Source organism: Chlamydotis macqueenii, chromosome 21 (assembly GCF_036417535.1).
Source record: "Chlamydotis macqueenii isolate bChlMac1 chromosome 21, bChlMac1.mat, whole genome shotgun sequence".
In the NCBI taxonomy this organism is placed as follows: Eukaryota; Metazoa; Chordata; class Aves; order Otidiformes; family Otididae; genus Chlamydotis; species Chlamydotis macqueenii.
In genome coordinates, this window is record NC_141576.1 from 9,735,140 (window position 1) to 9,750,650 (window position 15,511).

The 15,511-nt window shown below is 51.5% G+C and overlaps 1 protein-coding gene and 1 long non-coding RNA gene across 3 annotated transcripts in view; one reads left to right on the top strand and one right to left on the bottom strand.

Annotated features, from left to right (window-relative positions):
• Positions 1–4,165: 4,165 nt before the first annotated feature.
• LOC147598203 (uncharacterized) lies at positions 4,166–6,846 on the bottom strand. The gene is made up of 3 exons (XR_015260876.1): positions 6,439–6,846; positions 5,157–5,260; positions 4,166–4,279 (listed from the first exon to the last, which is right to left on the bottom strand). It is a non-coding gene; the product is annotated as an uncharacterized LOC147598203 (long non-coding RNA).
• Positions 6,847–7,729: 883 nt separating this feature from the next.
• The window catches only part of IGSF21 (immunoglobin superfamily member 21), a 38,711-nt gene continuing 30,929 nt past the window's right edge, over positions 7,730–15,511 (top strand). The window contains exon 1 of one of the 2 annotated variants that reach the window (XM_086764744.1): positions 7,730–7,941. In XM_086764744.1, the coding sequence (XP_086620870.1) occupies positions 7,887–7,941 (55 nt within the window). In that variant the 5' untranslated portion in view covers positions 7,730–7,886. The remainder of the gene's footprint in view (positions 7,942–15,511) is intronic. The other variant, XM_086764745.1, reaches the window with a different exon arrangement.

A 15,511-nucleotide genomic window follows, 5' to 3' on the forward strand; every position in this document is an offset into this window, starting at 1 on the left:
TTGGTCAAAGAGCAGTGCTCCATTGCAAACCCTTCATTGTTTGGTCAAAGAGCAGTGCTCCATTGCAAATCCCTTGTTATTTGGTCAAAGAGGGGTGCAAATCCCTTGTTATTTGGTCAATGGAGGGTTGCTCCATTGCAAACCCTTCATTGTTTTGCCAAGGAGGAATGCTCAGGAAGAAGGTGACAAGGATACATGCCAGCACTTTTTGCAAAACTCTGAGCTTTTGGGGCAGATTTCTTGCAACCTGCTGATGGGAGCAGCAGAGAAACCCGCTTTGTGCCGGGAAAGGGCTTGCCCCAGATTTGCAAGGGCTGGAAAGGGGGATGGAGCCAATGGTATTGACACTGTCATGTCTGTGCAGTGCCCCATCCATTGGCCAAGGTAGGGTTGAGAAGCCCCAAAAGCTGATGGAGTCCTGGATCCCTGTCCCCTTGTCACAACGTGGAGGGTTGAAGGGGGCGGTGGGTGATGGCTATCCTCATCTCTTATTTCTTCACTTGCTCATTTTTCTAGTGATTTTCTTTTTTTTCTACCCATCTCAGGGAGGACAAAGCGGAAGCGAGCATTCAGTACAGCTGCCAGCATTGGAAAAAGATCCTGAAATTGATGCTTGATATTTTTTTAACCCATTTTCAAGCTGAGGGGCCCTGATAGGGCATTAGTGGGGTTTTTTTTTGAACTAGGATTATTGGGGGAAGGGCAAAAAGGAGCATTTTGTAGATATCTGGCATTATTCAGTAGCAATTACTTGGTGAGTGTTCTGGTTTTGTTAGTGAGGGGGGGCCTAAGGTGGTAGCTTCTGTAGGAAACTGCTAGAAGTCGCTCCCCTTTGTTCAGTGGACTCGGCCGGGCCTAGGGCGGACCCGTGATAACGCCTCTGCGATAACGTATTTAAGTAGGGGAAAACAGGAAAAAAAAGGAGGAGAAGATGTGAAGCAGCTGAGCGGGGGGCAGAGAGGGGGAGGCGCGAGCCTCATGGGCCTTGCAAGCCTCACCCTCTGGCCTCCCTCTGGGCAGCCGACTGGGCCCAACTCGGCCCGGCCTGGCTGCAAGAAGTGGAGAGGAGATGAGAAGTGAATAAGATGTAAAAAGGATCCTGAGAGGCGTCTGCCAGCCTGTTGTGAGGAACGGCTGCAGACGCCAAGGTCAGTGAAGAAGGAAGGAGAGGAGTAACATGGCTCCTGGCCAAGATTCCTCTGCAACTCGTGGTGAAGACCATGGTGGAGCGGGTTGTCCCCCTGCAGCCCATGGAGGTCCACGGAGGGGCAGAGATCCACCTGCAGCCCGTGGAGGACCCCACGCCGGAGCAGGTGGATGCCTGAAGGAGGCTGTGGCCCGTGGAGGGCCTGCTGGGACAGCTGTTCTGGAGGGACTGCACCCGTGGAAGAGATGACCCACGCCAGAGCAGTTTCACGGAGGACTGTGGCCCGTGGGAGGGACCCCACGCTGGAGCAGAGGAGGAATGCGAGGAGTTCTTCCCCTGACGATGATACAGCGGCGTAAAACAACGCGTGATGAACTGACCGCGACCCCCATTCCCCTTTCCCCCCCCCCCGTGCCACTCGGGAGGGGAAGGTAGTAGAGATAATGTTAAGCCCGGGAAGAGGGAGGGGTGGGGGGAGGTTATCTTGTTCCCTGTCTCATTCTCCTGCTAATTTTAGAAATAAATGAATAGTTTTCCCCAAGTCGAGTCTGTTTTGCCCGTGACGGTAACTTTAAGGATTTCTCCCCGTCCTTATCTCAAACCTCGAGCCGTTTTTCTTATATCATCTCCCCCTGTTCTCTCGGAGAGTCGGGGGAGCGAGAGACAGACTGCGTAGTCTGGTCCCGATCGGGGCTGAACTACGACAGTGAGGATGAGGATGGATGTAATCCCTAGCAGCCTGAGTGGCGAAAAAAAAAAAGCCATGAGGCTGGCCCTGAACAGGTTTTGAGGCCATTTAACCCATCTATGTGCCAACAGCATCATTTTAGGGCAAAAATTGGGATTGAGGGAGAGTGGAGGATGGTATTTCCCACCTCCCTCTGCAAGATGTGTGGGGATGGAAGTGGAAAAACGCTGTGGAAAGGCTGCCTGCAACTTTTAATCTTATTTATATCCACCCCATGGCTGTCATCAGCCTATTTATACAGCTGCGAAGACGTCCTCTCCAGCGTCTTAGATGCGTATATATATCTGTGTGTGTGCACTTTTATATTTATATAGCTCCTGGGAGGATTCGTTTAGAGATGGGAGATGGTTTTTGGAGAGAATTTAGGGTCGTGGGCCGATGGAGGTGTTTTTGGGATGAGCATCCTATTAAAAAAGCAAAATATTTCCAATGGCGGTTGGTGTTAAAGCAATTTTTTTTTTTTTTCCCCCCTTCCAAGTTGGAGATGCTGCAGGAGCATCAGGTGCACTGGGCAAAGCGCAGCCCCTAAATACAGCAATTAATTTTGGGGCCAAATCTGGGGGAGAAGGTTTATTCTAGGATGGAAAGAAAATATTAAAATTTTCCTCAAACCCAGGATTTGCCAGAAAAATGCGAGCAGCTGAGATGTTTGGCCTCAAAGGCAACTGAAATGTTTTGATTTTGAATTTTTTTTTTTTTTTTTTTTTTTTTTCCAGGCAGAAGTGAAGGGATGTCTGTAGCAAAATGTTCTTTCCAGCTGAAAAACAGGAACCCTCCATCTGTGGGGAGGGAGAGAAAGGCCACACCAATCCTTCCAAAACACTCCCAATTTTTCTAAAATTGTGACATTCAAGCCCAAAACTCCTCCGTGAGCGACTTACAGGTGTGAAATACTGCTGTGTTTTTTAAAAATTAGGAGTTTTTTCACTCCTCCAGATCTTCATTTTGGTGGAAAAAGGCAAATTCAGCCTTAATATTGACTCATGGGCTTGGGAGAAGGACAGGGCTGAACACACGGGGACTTATATTCTGAATTTTGCCCATGTAGAAGGGCTGTTTCTCCCTCTTGTGTGACCGTATATTTAGCTATATAATCCCATTTTGGTGCAGAGATGAACGAAATAAAGATTTTTAAAATGTATTAGCCACCTGTGTGGATTTATAATTATTATTAGAAATAATGATGGCCCCAAACACGCATGGTGGAGCTGAAGAAAGGTGATTAATACATTGATTTTGAGAGATTTGGGGATAAAAACACATTTATGCACATTTAGGCTGTGTTTTTTGAGGCTCTGGGGTTTGTTCCTGTGTCAATGCTGGAGTGTATTAATTATAGTTTATTAATTACGGTGCGCGTGCTGTGAAAAGCCCCTTGCTAACACGGTGATGCTCTTTTGCTCCTCCTGGTTTTCCATCGCTCCACTTGTCAAGGTAGGAGAAAAGCCTTGAAAAAATCGCTTTAATTCCCTCCTGTGTTGCAGGGCTTGGATGCTTCACGTTACCTGGCCAGAGCGGGCTCAGTCGAGGGCGTTCAGCACACAGAGATATGCTAAAAATAAATACAATGGGATTTTTTTTTTTTTTTTTGAACTAGGGAAACGGTGCTTTGCCTCCAGCTGCTCTGCTAAGAAAAATTTCCATCAGGAATACCAGAAAAGCTGCATTTTGGCAACAGGGTTGTTTCATTTTACAAGTTTTTATCTTTGAAAAATTGATGTTGTGGGTGGGAAAAGCCAGACCTGGGCTACTGCAGTGTAGGGGAACAGTTTGGGGTTAAATGCGGGGTGTTGGGTCATCCCATGGCCATGGTTTTTCACTTTTTGACTGCTGACATTTCTATTTTTGATGGAAAATAGAGAAAAACAGATTCTTTGAAGTCGGGCACCTGTGACTTGATTGGATTTTGCCGCAGGTTTCAAGCCGACAAGGGATGCAGAGAGGGCTGAGCTGGGATTTGGGAATGCCATGGCAGGGAGCGTTTTTCCACAGGGTCATTAGCCAAGGATCAGTCCCCAGTAACACAAACCGGGGTGATTGGTGGTGAATTAGCCCTTTGCGCCGCACCTTCGCTGACGGGAGAGCAGATGGGAAGGTTTTGCTCTCCAGGCAACACGGGAAATATTTCTGATGGCTCTGCAATAGGGACCACGGGATGCAGCTGATGACACCGGGATGCCGGTGCTCTCGGGGTGAATTGATGCTGCTTTAGCTCACCAGCAATGGAGCTTTGCAGGTGGAGGACCAGAGATGAGTGCTTGCCGTATCGCTCTTATACACATAAATTAACTTTTAATTTCAGCTCTGAGCAAGCATCTTCCGGCGCTAGGGATGGTGCGGGAGCCCAGCTAGGATCCTGGATGTGTTACGTAGAGATTTCCCCCCTACGGGGGGAAAAAAATGGGATTATTCCAGGCCTGATAGAGACTTTCTCCTACCAAGCCGCTTTGCTGAGGACCATCTCATGAATTTGGGATTCTCTCCATTTTGGGAAATGCCTGGCTCCTGGCGAAGGGCAGGGGTGTGAGGCACGTGCTGCCCTTTGCCTGTTTCCTCGTTAATCTTGATTACAGAGCCTTGGCGCCTGAGTTAATTTTCTTGTAGATGGGTATCAGTCATGTAGCCGGGAATTGCTCAAAAGCTAATGAGGAATCGTGTCCTCGCCACGTTATTACTCAGCTAATTAGCACACGGGCTTCTTCTGGAAAGGTTAGGAGAGAGGAGGTGAGAAATTTTGCCTTTTGGAGCCTTTTTTTTGGTGCCGAATCGGGGTCACTGGGGACAGATGGAGGAGACTCACCTGTAATACTCTGCCCTGGATTTCAGCTGCTCCCAAAGGATGTTGGGGATGAGGCTTTGGACCTCGTTTTCCAGGCTGGATCCATCCCTCCTGAGGGTGGGAAGGACGGGGCTGGAGGACAACAGCTCCATCCCAAAATAGCAAATTTTTTGTTGTTGTTTTTAAGAAGCAATGGGATGGGCCTGCGGGGAAAATTCTTATTTATTTAAAAAAAAAAAACAAAACGGAATAACCCCTGTCACAATCCGGATGGCTGCGTTTAGCTGGGAACAGAGCATCGCTCCCCATCGGCTCGGCTCATTTCTTGCTTTTCCAGGGGACCGCAGCCCCCGGGGGCTGTCAGCCAAGTAGCTTTTACCAGCCGCTTTATTCACTCAAAATTAAAACCCAAGCGAAACCCAACCGAGCCAGACACCCAATACAAACGGCAATATTTTTCCCCACCAATTTACATCACTTACTGTCTCCTCCAATGTCCTGGGATCCGGCTGATGGGCCCAGCTTGCTTCTCTCCGGCTTGCCCTGCGCTCCGATATTAAATCTGGAGGCTGCCAGAGATACTTTGCTGTGGGAAAAACAAGTCCTGCTGGACGTGTTTTGGGATATTCCGTTTACGCTTCTCCCACCACTTTGTCGCTTTTGCTCCAGCAGGAGAGTCTGCGGCCGAAAGGCCGAGCCGGAGCTGCGAGGGGCTAAAATTCAGGTGGAAAAGGGATGGAGTTTTAATTTGAATTTATTTTTATTTGACGAGGAGATATCTTGGAGTGCTGTTCTTGAACATCTCTGCATTGCTTTTATCTGCATGACCTTTCCCAACTTCCCAGCCTAAAAACCTTCGCCTCTTTATGCGCCTCATCTATGCGTTACCTCATCCGAGGGTGGAAAAAAATTGCTCCGTGCACCTCCCTGGGTAAACATTAAAATTAAAATAAAATATTCCCGCTTGCTTGGGATGGGAGTGAAGAAGGGGATGGAGAGGGGATGGGGTTTGTGGGTCAGCATGGTGAAGCAAGAGGGGAAAAAAATAAAATCCATGTCCCGGCAGAGGCGTCTCGGAGGAGCATCTCGAGTGTGGGTTGCGAGCAGTGGCTCTAGAACTGGCTGAACTGGGTTTTACCTCTGGGCTGGCCAGTTAGGCTGACACTTTTTTAGGGTTTGCTGAGATACGGCCCCGCGAGCACCAGTTCTTCCTGCCCTGGCTGTTAGATTTCTGGGAGAGTGAGGAGAAGGTGATGTCTCTCGGGGGGTCTATCAAATCCGTGATCAAATAAAGCGAGATTTGTTTTCCAGACATCTCTGTGGCTTTTCCCAGCGGATGAAAGGCAGAGGGAGAAGGGAGAGAAAAATCCAGCTCACTCAAAGGAATTTCAGCAACTAATTGATTTTATTTATTTTTTTTTTCCGAGCCCGATTTCTTTCAGGGCAGTTATTTAAGAAGTAAGCCATAACACACCAGTTTTCATTAGACTGGTGTCGCTAGTCGTGCCAAAATCTCAGCACAGGGCCTGTTCCCCATCCCAGGCAAACCTTTTTTTTGGCAAATATCGGCCCTAAAAAGAGGATACTGGGGTTGGGTTTGTTTTTTTCTGCATTTGTGCAGCTGGAAATGAGGGGTGTTGGTGTGAGTTTGGGAAGCGGTAGGCTTGAGCCGGGCTCGAGGGCTGTAAGAAAAGGTGTTGGGAAGATAGGGCAACCGCATGGGACTGGAAATAATCAAAAGCAATGATTTAAAAGGCTTCCTACCTTGAGGAAAAGTGTCCTCCAGCCCGCCAATCTCATCTCCTGCCATCGCTGTCAGCAAACCCCCGGCCACCTCACTTGCTACCTGGGCTTTTGGTAAATAATACTGGCACCTTCCCCTCTGTCCTGGAACTGATTAAATCCAGGGATTTGGAGGAACACAAGGTCATCTGCAATGCAGGGCCATGGAGGGATGTGCATCCCCACCAGTGTGTGATTTTTGGGGGGACCCAACAGCTCCGGGGCTGGGTCCTGCTGCTGGGGGCTGCAGGGAGGAGGGGGGTTGGTGAAGAAAGGGGAAGGGGTGATGGAAACTGCTGCCCCTGGGCACCCTGCGTCCCTGCCTGTGCCCCACGTCCCTGCCCGCGTCCTGCATCTCTCATCTCTCCCTTACATCCCTGCCTGCACCCGGCATCCCTCCACCTCTCACATCCTTGCCTGCATCCCTCCCCCTCCTGCACCCCGCACCCTTCCTTAGGCCGTGACCCCGCACCCCACACCTCTTCTGCACCCCCTCCCCATGCACCTTCTCTCTAAACTGCCCTTCCCCTCCTGCATTCTCCAAAATGTCTCGCATCCCTTCCTGCACCCCACGCCCCCCACACAATGTCCCCCCATCCTCCCATGCCCCATCACCCCCCATATAATGCTTTAGCCCCCCATGTAGCATTTTACCTCCCAACACATCATGCAAGCCCTCCTGAACCCCCCGCCCCCGCTCCCAGGACTGTGCAGCCCCTTCTCCACCCCATACACCGTGCACCCCTTCCTGCGCCCCCTCCACCCTATACCAATACACCGCTCATCCCCCCTACATACCGCGTTACCCCCCCATACGCCGCGCAACCCCTCCTGCACACCCCCCACCAACTTTCTCGGACTGCGCATCCCTTCCGGCATCCCCCCCGGCATCCCCATCATATCCTGCATCCCCCTGCATCCTCCGCGCATTCCCCCTTCTGCAAACCCCCCCACCATCCTGCATCTCCTCCCATCCTGCATCCTCCCTCCCCAATCCCTCACCCCCCCCGCTTCACCCCCCCATCCACTCCCATCCTGCATCCCCCCTCCCCCTGCAACCCTCCTGCAACCCCCTCCTGTATCCCCCCACGCCCCCCGCATCACCATTCCCCCCCGCATCCTCCCCCTTCGTACCGCGCACTCTCCCCCGCCTCTCCCCAAAGCCCCCGCCCCCCTCCAGCACCTCCCGGGGGCCGGACCGGGGCGGGCTCAGCTCGGGGGGCGGGGTGGGCAGCTCCGCGCTCCCCCTGCAATCAATCGGCTTAGGGCAGCAGCACGACCGGATCAGTGGCTGCTGCGGGACGGCGTGGCGGGGTGTGGGGGGGGTGAACGACAGGGACGCACGGAGCCAGGCTGAGCCCCCCTGCCGCGATGCCCCCGGGCCGGGAGCTGGGGCACGCGTGAGCCCCCTCCCACCCCCACGCGTGAAAATGAACCCCTTGCTCCTCTGTCCGCTGCTGTGGGACCTCCTCGACCTGGCGCTGGGTGAGTGATATCCCCCCCCAAAACGGGGGACAGAGACCCTCCCCCACGGGCACCGAGACCCGCAGCCCAAATATCTTGCAGTGACTCTGAGCTCTGCACCCCCCTCCACCCTGAGATTTGGGGAGGTCCTATGCCTTGGGGACCCCCATGAGCGACAGGTTTTTTTTGGGGGGGGGATCTGCTCTTTGGGTGCCCCAAACCCTATAGATGGGAAGGGCGTGTGCTGGGAGAAGCTGCCCCCCAAATCCTCGTCATCCCGGGGCTTTGCAGCCTGCTCAGCTCCCAAATTAATATCTCCACTCCCCTCTTCACTCCGCAAAGAGATTGATAAGACCCCTCCCAACCCCTACCATCAAAAGCAGGGTCCCGGTATGTAAAAATGTAAAAATTCAAGGAGTGAGAAAGTTTCCCCTTCCTGCATCCCGGAGGCTGAGCGGTAGCTGCGCAATTTAATTTTTTTTATTTGAATGCAATTTTCATCTTTTTTCCCCATTTTCCCCACGTGTCCCCCCCAAATTGCTCGTTGTGGGGGTCTCAGGTGCCCGCTCTTCGAGATCCGGCTGCTGTCTGGATGCTTTACTGAGCGTGATGGAGGGATGAGCAGATCTTGCTTGATATCTCCTTTTTAAAAATTATTATTCTTAGTTTTATTATTTCTAACGTACTTTTTCCTCTCCGGAACGGTGCCATCAGCCGCTGCAGGGAGTGGGGAGGGAGAACGGTGGCCGCGCTCTGCAGGGCTGAGCGAGGGGAGAGGTTGACACAAAAGGAGCCGATTCTTCCCCCCCGGTGTTGCGATCGCCTCCGAAATCATCCCTTGGGGACCGCGGGCCCTCCGGCTCAGCCGAAGCCCCCTTTGGGTTTGGCCCACCTGGGTGTCAGGAAGGCACAACGCGTGGCATGATGCGTGGCGTCCTTCTTCGCCGTCCCCCTCCATGGATTTTGACACCTCGCTGTTCTTTTCCCTGCTTCGCTCCCAGCATCCTGCCGGCATCGTGCTGCCGAACGCGCGGTTGATAATAAAACCTGTGCGTCTGAGGGGGAAAACTCGTGCCAAATCCCCTCCTGCTTCCCACCTTACGTCCTCCCAGCCGGTTTTAAGGTCACGGGTGGATAATTTTCCAAGGAACAACACATCCCCCTGTTTCTTCCTCAGCAGCATGCTGTCCATCACTGGCGCGCAGATCATTTTTCCTCCCTTTCTCCTATTTATTTATTTTTTTTTTTATCACTGTGAATTGACCAGTTGCTCTTCTGCTGCTGATTTGTGAGCATGGGTAGGGATAAATCTGTGTTTGCAATGTGCATTTTGCAGGGGGATAAAAAAAAAAAAAAGAGGTAAAAGTTGTTTTGTGGGATGAAGTTGATGGTGCTGGGGTGCAGTTGTGGGTTATAAAGTGATGTGGGATGATGATCCTGGCGTTCAACGGGGCTCGTGGGCAGGTTTGATGTTTGAGTTTGGGCATCCATGAGCTAAATTTTGGCTTTTAAACGTGCACCAGGACTTTGCTGCTTTCCCGTATCCAGAAGATCAGCTGCGTGGAGCGTCTCCTAGCCCTTTGCAGAGAAACGCCATCCCAAAAAGCCAATTTACACTCGGCTTTTTCAGCAAACAGCTAAAAATCATTGCCAAAAAACCTGGGCTTGGGGCAGACGCTCTGGGCAGCAGGAGGTTGCGGAGGCTGAGCGCTGCTCCCAAATTTCGGCGGGTGGGTGGCTTTTCGGTGGTTGATGGCATCCTTGGCTGTCGCAGCGGCACAGGAGGACGTGCCTGCGGAGCTTTGTCCCCTCCTTGTCTCGGCGCTTGGCTTTGAGGGATCCAGCGGGATCCGGCCATGTCGCCTGGGAAGATGCAGGAGGGCGTCTCTGAAGCCATTTTGGGGGGAACGTCACCTGTTTTTGTTGTCACCTTACACATTGCATGGTGCCGGCTTGGCATCACTGCCGTGTCCCGGAGGAGCACTGAGATCCCACTACTGGCGCGGAGGAGAGCGTTGAGGATCCGTCAGAACCGCTTCCCATCCCACAAAACATCTGCACCTTCCTGGGAGTGGTTTGGGGTTCTCTCTCGTAACAAAAAAAAAACCCCTTTTATTTACCCAAATGAAGCTGCTTGCGTCGTCGCTGCACGGTAGGTGGGCTGGATCCATCCCAACGTGCTGTACGTCCCTCCGGGGAGCATCACCCCTTGTCACACAGCTTTTTTTCCTTTCTAACAAGCTCAATCTGTCCCCTTGGCCAGAAGAAGCTGCCTCAGGCAGGGCTAAGTGGGTTAAGGAGCCGTCAAGATGAAAAAAAAAAAAAATAAATGAGGGCACGCGGAGGAGGCAAGCGGCTGGACCGCGGATAACGATGGAGCTGATGGAGCCATAGCCTCAGGACTCCTGGTTTTGGAAAGCTGGGAAGCTCCATCTGCAGAGCTTGGCATGGCCGAAACCCGGGCTGGCGGATCAGCCGGCGCTCAGCTTGTCGCCCGGAATACATTCCCATAAAAATGTTCCCGGGGGGTTTGTTTTACAGCTGTTAAAACCAGAGCGGCATTTTATGGATGCAAGAGGGAGGGCGGAATACGTCGGGTTTTGGTCCCAACGAGGTGTTTCCGTAGTCCTCACGCGAGCGGTTTGCTTTAGCTTCTAGCTTCCCACCCTATGGCACCTCTTGCAATGGGAAAAAAGGGGAAAATTCCAGCGCAGCTCCTTATTTGAAGCTGCTGTGGAGTTTGCTGGGCTTTGCAGGGACCTGCCCTTAGGGATCTGCCCACATCCAAAAAAAGCTTGGAAAAAAAAATCTCTTTACAGTTATTGTCTTTATCAGCAAGCTGAATTTCTCCCCCCTCTCCTTTCCCAGGGACTCTCCAAAGCTTTTCCTTGCAGGGATTTCCCCATCTTGCACATGACCCCTGGAGTGGCTTCCCCTTGCGAGCCTGGAAAAACTCCTTTTTCTCCTTTTTGTCAGAAAATAATGTCACTTTTACCTGGGAGCCACCTGCTCGCATCTCTGCTGAGCTGATTTTGAGAAAAGAGGGGGTTTTGTTGGAACATGGTGTGGCGATGGAGGTTGGCGGAGCGTCCTGCTCGAATTTTGTGTGGGAGCAAATCCTGCTCGAATTCCCCTGCGAATGCTTGGCGCTGACCCGGAAAGCCGTCCCACGTTTCCCCCGTCCTTTTCTACTACTGCTTTTCCCCGGTGAACCTTCTGTTTGGCTCAGGGTCACCTCATTTTCAACCCTTTCCTACTCTTTCTACAAATTCTGCCTTCCCATGAAGGCCATGCTTTGCTACCCGGGTCAATCCAGGCCGCGAAGCCCCTTCCAAAAATCCTCCTAACCATGCTAATTGCCCTTCCCCAATTAGCCCAGTTTTTCCCTGCCTTCTGTAGCAGTTTAGAGCTGCCCGTTTGACTCCAGAGCTCTTTAAAACAAAGCTTTAAGCAGGCAAACATCTTCCCCTCGCCTTGTACCTTTCCGCAATGATAAGCATCTTCGGGATGTGGAGATACTCCGGGCTTTGTTTCTCAACGGAAACCCTTGTGCAATTAAATCCTGACTGGTCCCTAAGCATTTCCGCCGCTCCCCGACATGTCAGGGCTCAGTATTGGGGCATTTATCCCTCAAATTCCTTTGTTGCCACAAGGGATCCCTTAGTTTTATGAGTACCCCCTAAAATTTTTTTTAAAAAGCTGGGGGATGCTGTAGGGTTTGGGTTGGGGTGTTGCTCCCCTCTTTGCTGAAGGAAGGACTTGTGCTAGAGGTCCTGGGTTTGGTTCAAAGAGCCTTGAGCGAAGCAGCCCTGCTAAATGCAAGCTGCTAAATGCGATAGCATAGAATCACAGAATGGTTTGGGTGGGAAGGGAGCGTTAGAGACCACCCAGTCCAACCCCCTGCAAGGAACAGGGACATCTCAACCAGATCAGGTTGCTCAGAGCCCCGTCCAACCTGGCCTTGAATGTTTCCAGGGATGGGGCATCCACCGCCTCTCTGGGCAACCCGGGCCAGTGTTCCACCACCCTCAGTGGAAAAAAATTTCTTCCTTATGCCCAGTCTGAATCTATCTCCCTCTATTTTGAAACCATTACCCCTTGTCCTATCACACCAGGCCCTGCTGAACAGTCTCTCCCCATCTTTCCTGTAGGCCTCTTTAGGCACTGCAAGGCTGCTCTAAGGTCTCCCTAGAGCCTCCTCTTCTCCAGGCTGAACAGCCTCAACTATCCCAGCTTGTCCTCACAGGAGAAATGCTCCAGCCCTCTGATCATCTTTGTGGCCTCCTCTGGACCCTCTCCAACTGGTCCATGTCCTTCTGATGTTGGGGGCTCCAGAGCTGGACGCAGTGCTGCAGGTGGGGACTCACTAGAGCGGAGTAAAGAGGCATAATTCCCTCCCTCGACCTGCTGGTGATGCAGCCCAGGATCTGGTTGGATTTCTGGGCTGCAAGAGCACATTGTTGGCTCATGTTGAGCCTCTCGTCCACCATCACTCCCGAGTCCTTCTCCTCAGGGCTGCTCTCAATCCATTCTCTGCCCAGCCTGAATTTGTGCCTGGGATTGCCCTGACCCACCTGCAGGATCTTGCACTTGGCCTGGTTGAACTTCATGAGGTTCTTATCGGCCCACCACATATGCTAAAAGCTATATCCATCACAGCCCTCCTGTGTGCTCCATAGCTTCTCTGCTGCCTTCAAGCATTCCCAGGCAAGGTCCACCTTGGCATTTCATCCAGGCTCAAGTGACATGGAAACACAGCTCGGCTCCTGCATGGGTGGGTTTTTGTAGAGCATCTAACTGTGATGTTAATCACATTCTTGCAAGCCTCCCCTTCCCATGAGGGTGTTTCAGGGCTTCACATGCTCCAGTTGCCTTTTTTATTTTTCTGGTTGTCATTGCAGAAATTATGTTTTCTCTCAGAAAATCCTTGATTGGGAATGTTTGACCAGCTTTCACTTTGCTCCGTTCACCAAGTGCTTTGAGATCTGCCGATGAAAAGCTCTCTACAGTGTCAGGATAAGAGCAGGTTTTATCTAATCCAGATGGACTAATGGCTTGGGAATTAGGCTGAGACAGGGGTAAGGCTCATGCTAAAGCTCCTGGAGTGCTTGCTGAAGGGAAAACCTTCCAGGGAGGTGAGGATGGAGCCAAAACCTCGCCCTGGGAAGGATGGAGATGTCCAGGACCTTCCTAGAACCGTGTATGGGGAGGACAAAGCATCACCACCTTGGGGCCCGCCAGTGATGGGATTTTCTCAGAGCTTTGGGTTTTTCCCTGAATTTTCTAAGAGAAAAGCTTGATATCAGCGACACTGAGTCAGGCTCTTCACACAAACGTAGGCAAAGAGGAGAATCAAGGGAAGGAGGCCCCAAATTCCTATTTTTTGGAAGCAGAGGGTGCAGCTCTTGCCTTGCAAACTTCCCGGCTCATGGATCCAGCTGCGAAGAGCGTAACGGGAAGGATGCAGCTGATGTGGCTGGTTTTGTTCCCTCACCAAGCTGCTCTCTTTGCCCTTTTGTTTGCTTTCTGCCGAGACACTTGGAGTACTGATGGGCTTGTTTTCTAAGTAATGACTGGCGCTCACATTATCTCTCCCCAGCATTATCTCCTTCCCACTTTTCCCGTCTCCTTCCTAAAATAAACCATCAATTATGGGCTTGTTTTCCATGCTTTTGGGACTGGATTCACCCTGAGTGTCAAGGGCAGGCAGGCTCGCAGCAAAGTGCAGGGTCAATAACCCACTGCTGTGGTCCCCTCTATGGCGTTTTTATATAAAATTTGAATTTTTTAGGATCCACAAAGCCATTTGGGCCAGGGATGGTGCTGTTTTCACTCTGAACTGGCTGAGAAATGGGGTTCATCCCTCCCGACATGCTTGTCTACCCCTTTTTGGGGTGATCCTCGTTGCTCATCACCTGGGATCAACACATGCGTTTGCAGCAGAAGCCAGTGCTGGAGGAGCCAACCCTTTGAAATATCTTAGCTAGAAGCAAAACTAATTGTTGAAAAGGTCCCAGCAGCCCCAGTGAGGGAGGCTTGAAGCAGGGAAGAATGTTTTTCCAGCGCTGCTTGCCGATGACCCCCAAGGAAGAAAAAACACATTTCCCAACACAGGGATGCTACAATCCAACAGGGGTGGAAATGTGGCATCGCCGAGCCCTTTCCTGGCCTCCAGACCACACATTTTGTTTCTTCTAGTGCCGGGAGCCCATCTCCATCTGCAAAATCCTTCTTGGCTGGAAAACTGGGTGTCTCAGAGGCATTGCAGAAAGGAGTAGGGGAGGCAGGGATTTAGTTCCTCTCCTGCCCAAACCTCCATATCATTTCCCATTTATATAATGCCTTCAACAATATACTTTGGAGAGGAGGGTGAAGCAGATTAGCAGCCATTATTCCGGCCCCACTCCGCCTCCCTGTGCTTGTAGATAAATCCTGATGCTGCACCCGGAAGGGAAAACGGGAGCTGGAGACCCCTCTGCTGGGATGCGCTTGCTTTGCATGTGTAAATACAAATCCCTATTTGTTTGTTTGGAAAGGGTTCTGCAGGAATGGGGATGGGCTGGAACGATGCAGAGATGCTCCATGATGGGGGTTTGGTTCTCCCAAAGCGATGGGTGGGATGCAGGGTGGCGGTGGGGACATAGTGGGTGGCACTTGGGTTCGCTCCTAGGTAGACTGCCATCCATGGAAGTGCTTTTTTCAGGAATAGGTTTTGTGGATAACCCTGGATTTGCTGGTAGCAACTTTGCTTTTGATGGTGTTTGCACTGGGGAGGATGCTGGTCCTCAAGGTGTGTTTTGCTGGTGCTGATAATAAGTGAAAAGCAGAAAATGAGGAAAAGGGTGATTTTGACTGGTGGTTGTCATCATCACAGGTACCAAGTGATGGTTTCGGGAGCCACCAGCTGGTGGGTTGAGATGGACCATAACAGCAGGAGGGGGGCAAAAAGGCTTCAGCTCAGCAGGTGTCACCAAAAGCACCAGCATCACCCCAGTTTTGAGGTGAGGGGCACATGGGTGAGCTGAGCTCCCTGCACCCCAGTGAGCCCTCTCGTAGAGATGAGCACCTTTTTCATCACAAGTTGGTTGTTGGTTGTGTCTTTCCTTCTGCCAAAAAAAAAAAAATCCTTGGTTTGGTTGGAAATGATCTGGAAGGGGATTGTGATGGCCAAGTGATTTAGGTTTCCATCCCAGCTTTGCACCTCTAGAGAACTGGTTTCAAAGCTTGGCTCACAGTCATACTTAGGAAGATTTCCAGCCTGAATTCAGGCAGTTCCTTGAGGTACCGTGATCTGAGATACTTTTTCTGCTCCATCAAGCATCTTTCTCATATGGTAATCTCAGAAAAAGCCCTGTTCCCTATGGATTTAGCTTCTGCTGTGAGAAGGGAACCACACACACAGGGTTTGCTGTCCCACCCCCATGCCCTGCTTGCAGCACCGCCAGCATCCCAAGAGCCAGTGGTTGAATTTGACTGGTTTCCTCACTTTTCTCCTAAAGATCTACCTGTCAAGTTGTGTTGCAGAAGGATGCGGTGACTCAGAGCCGGGTAGGAAGATTTGGGCAATGTTGACGTGCCCGGCACCCCAAAA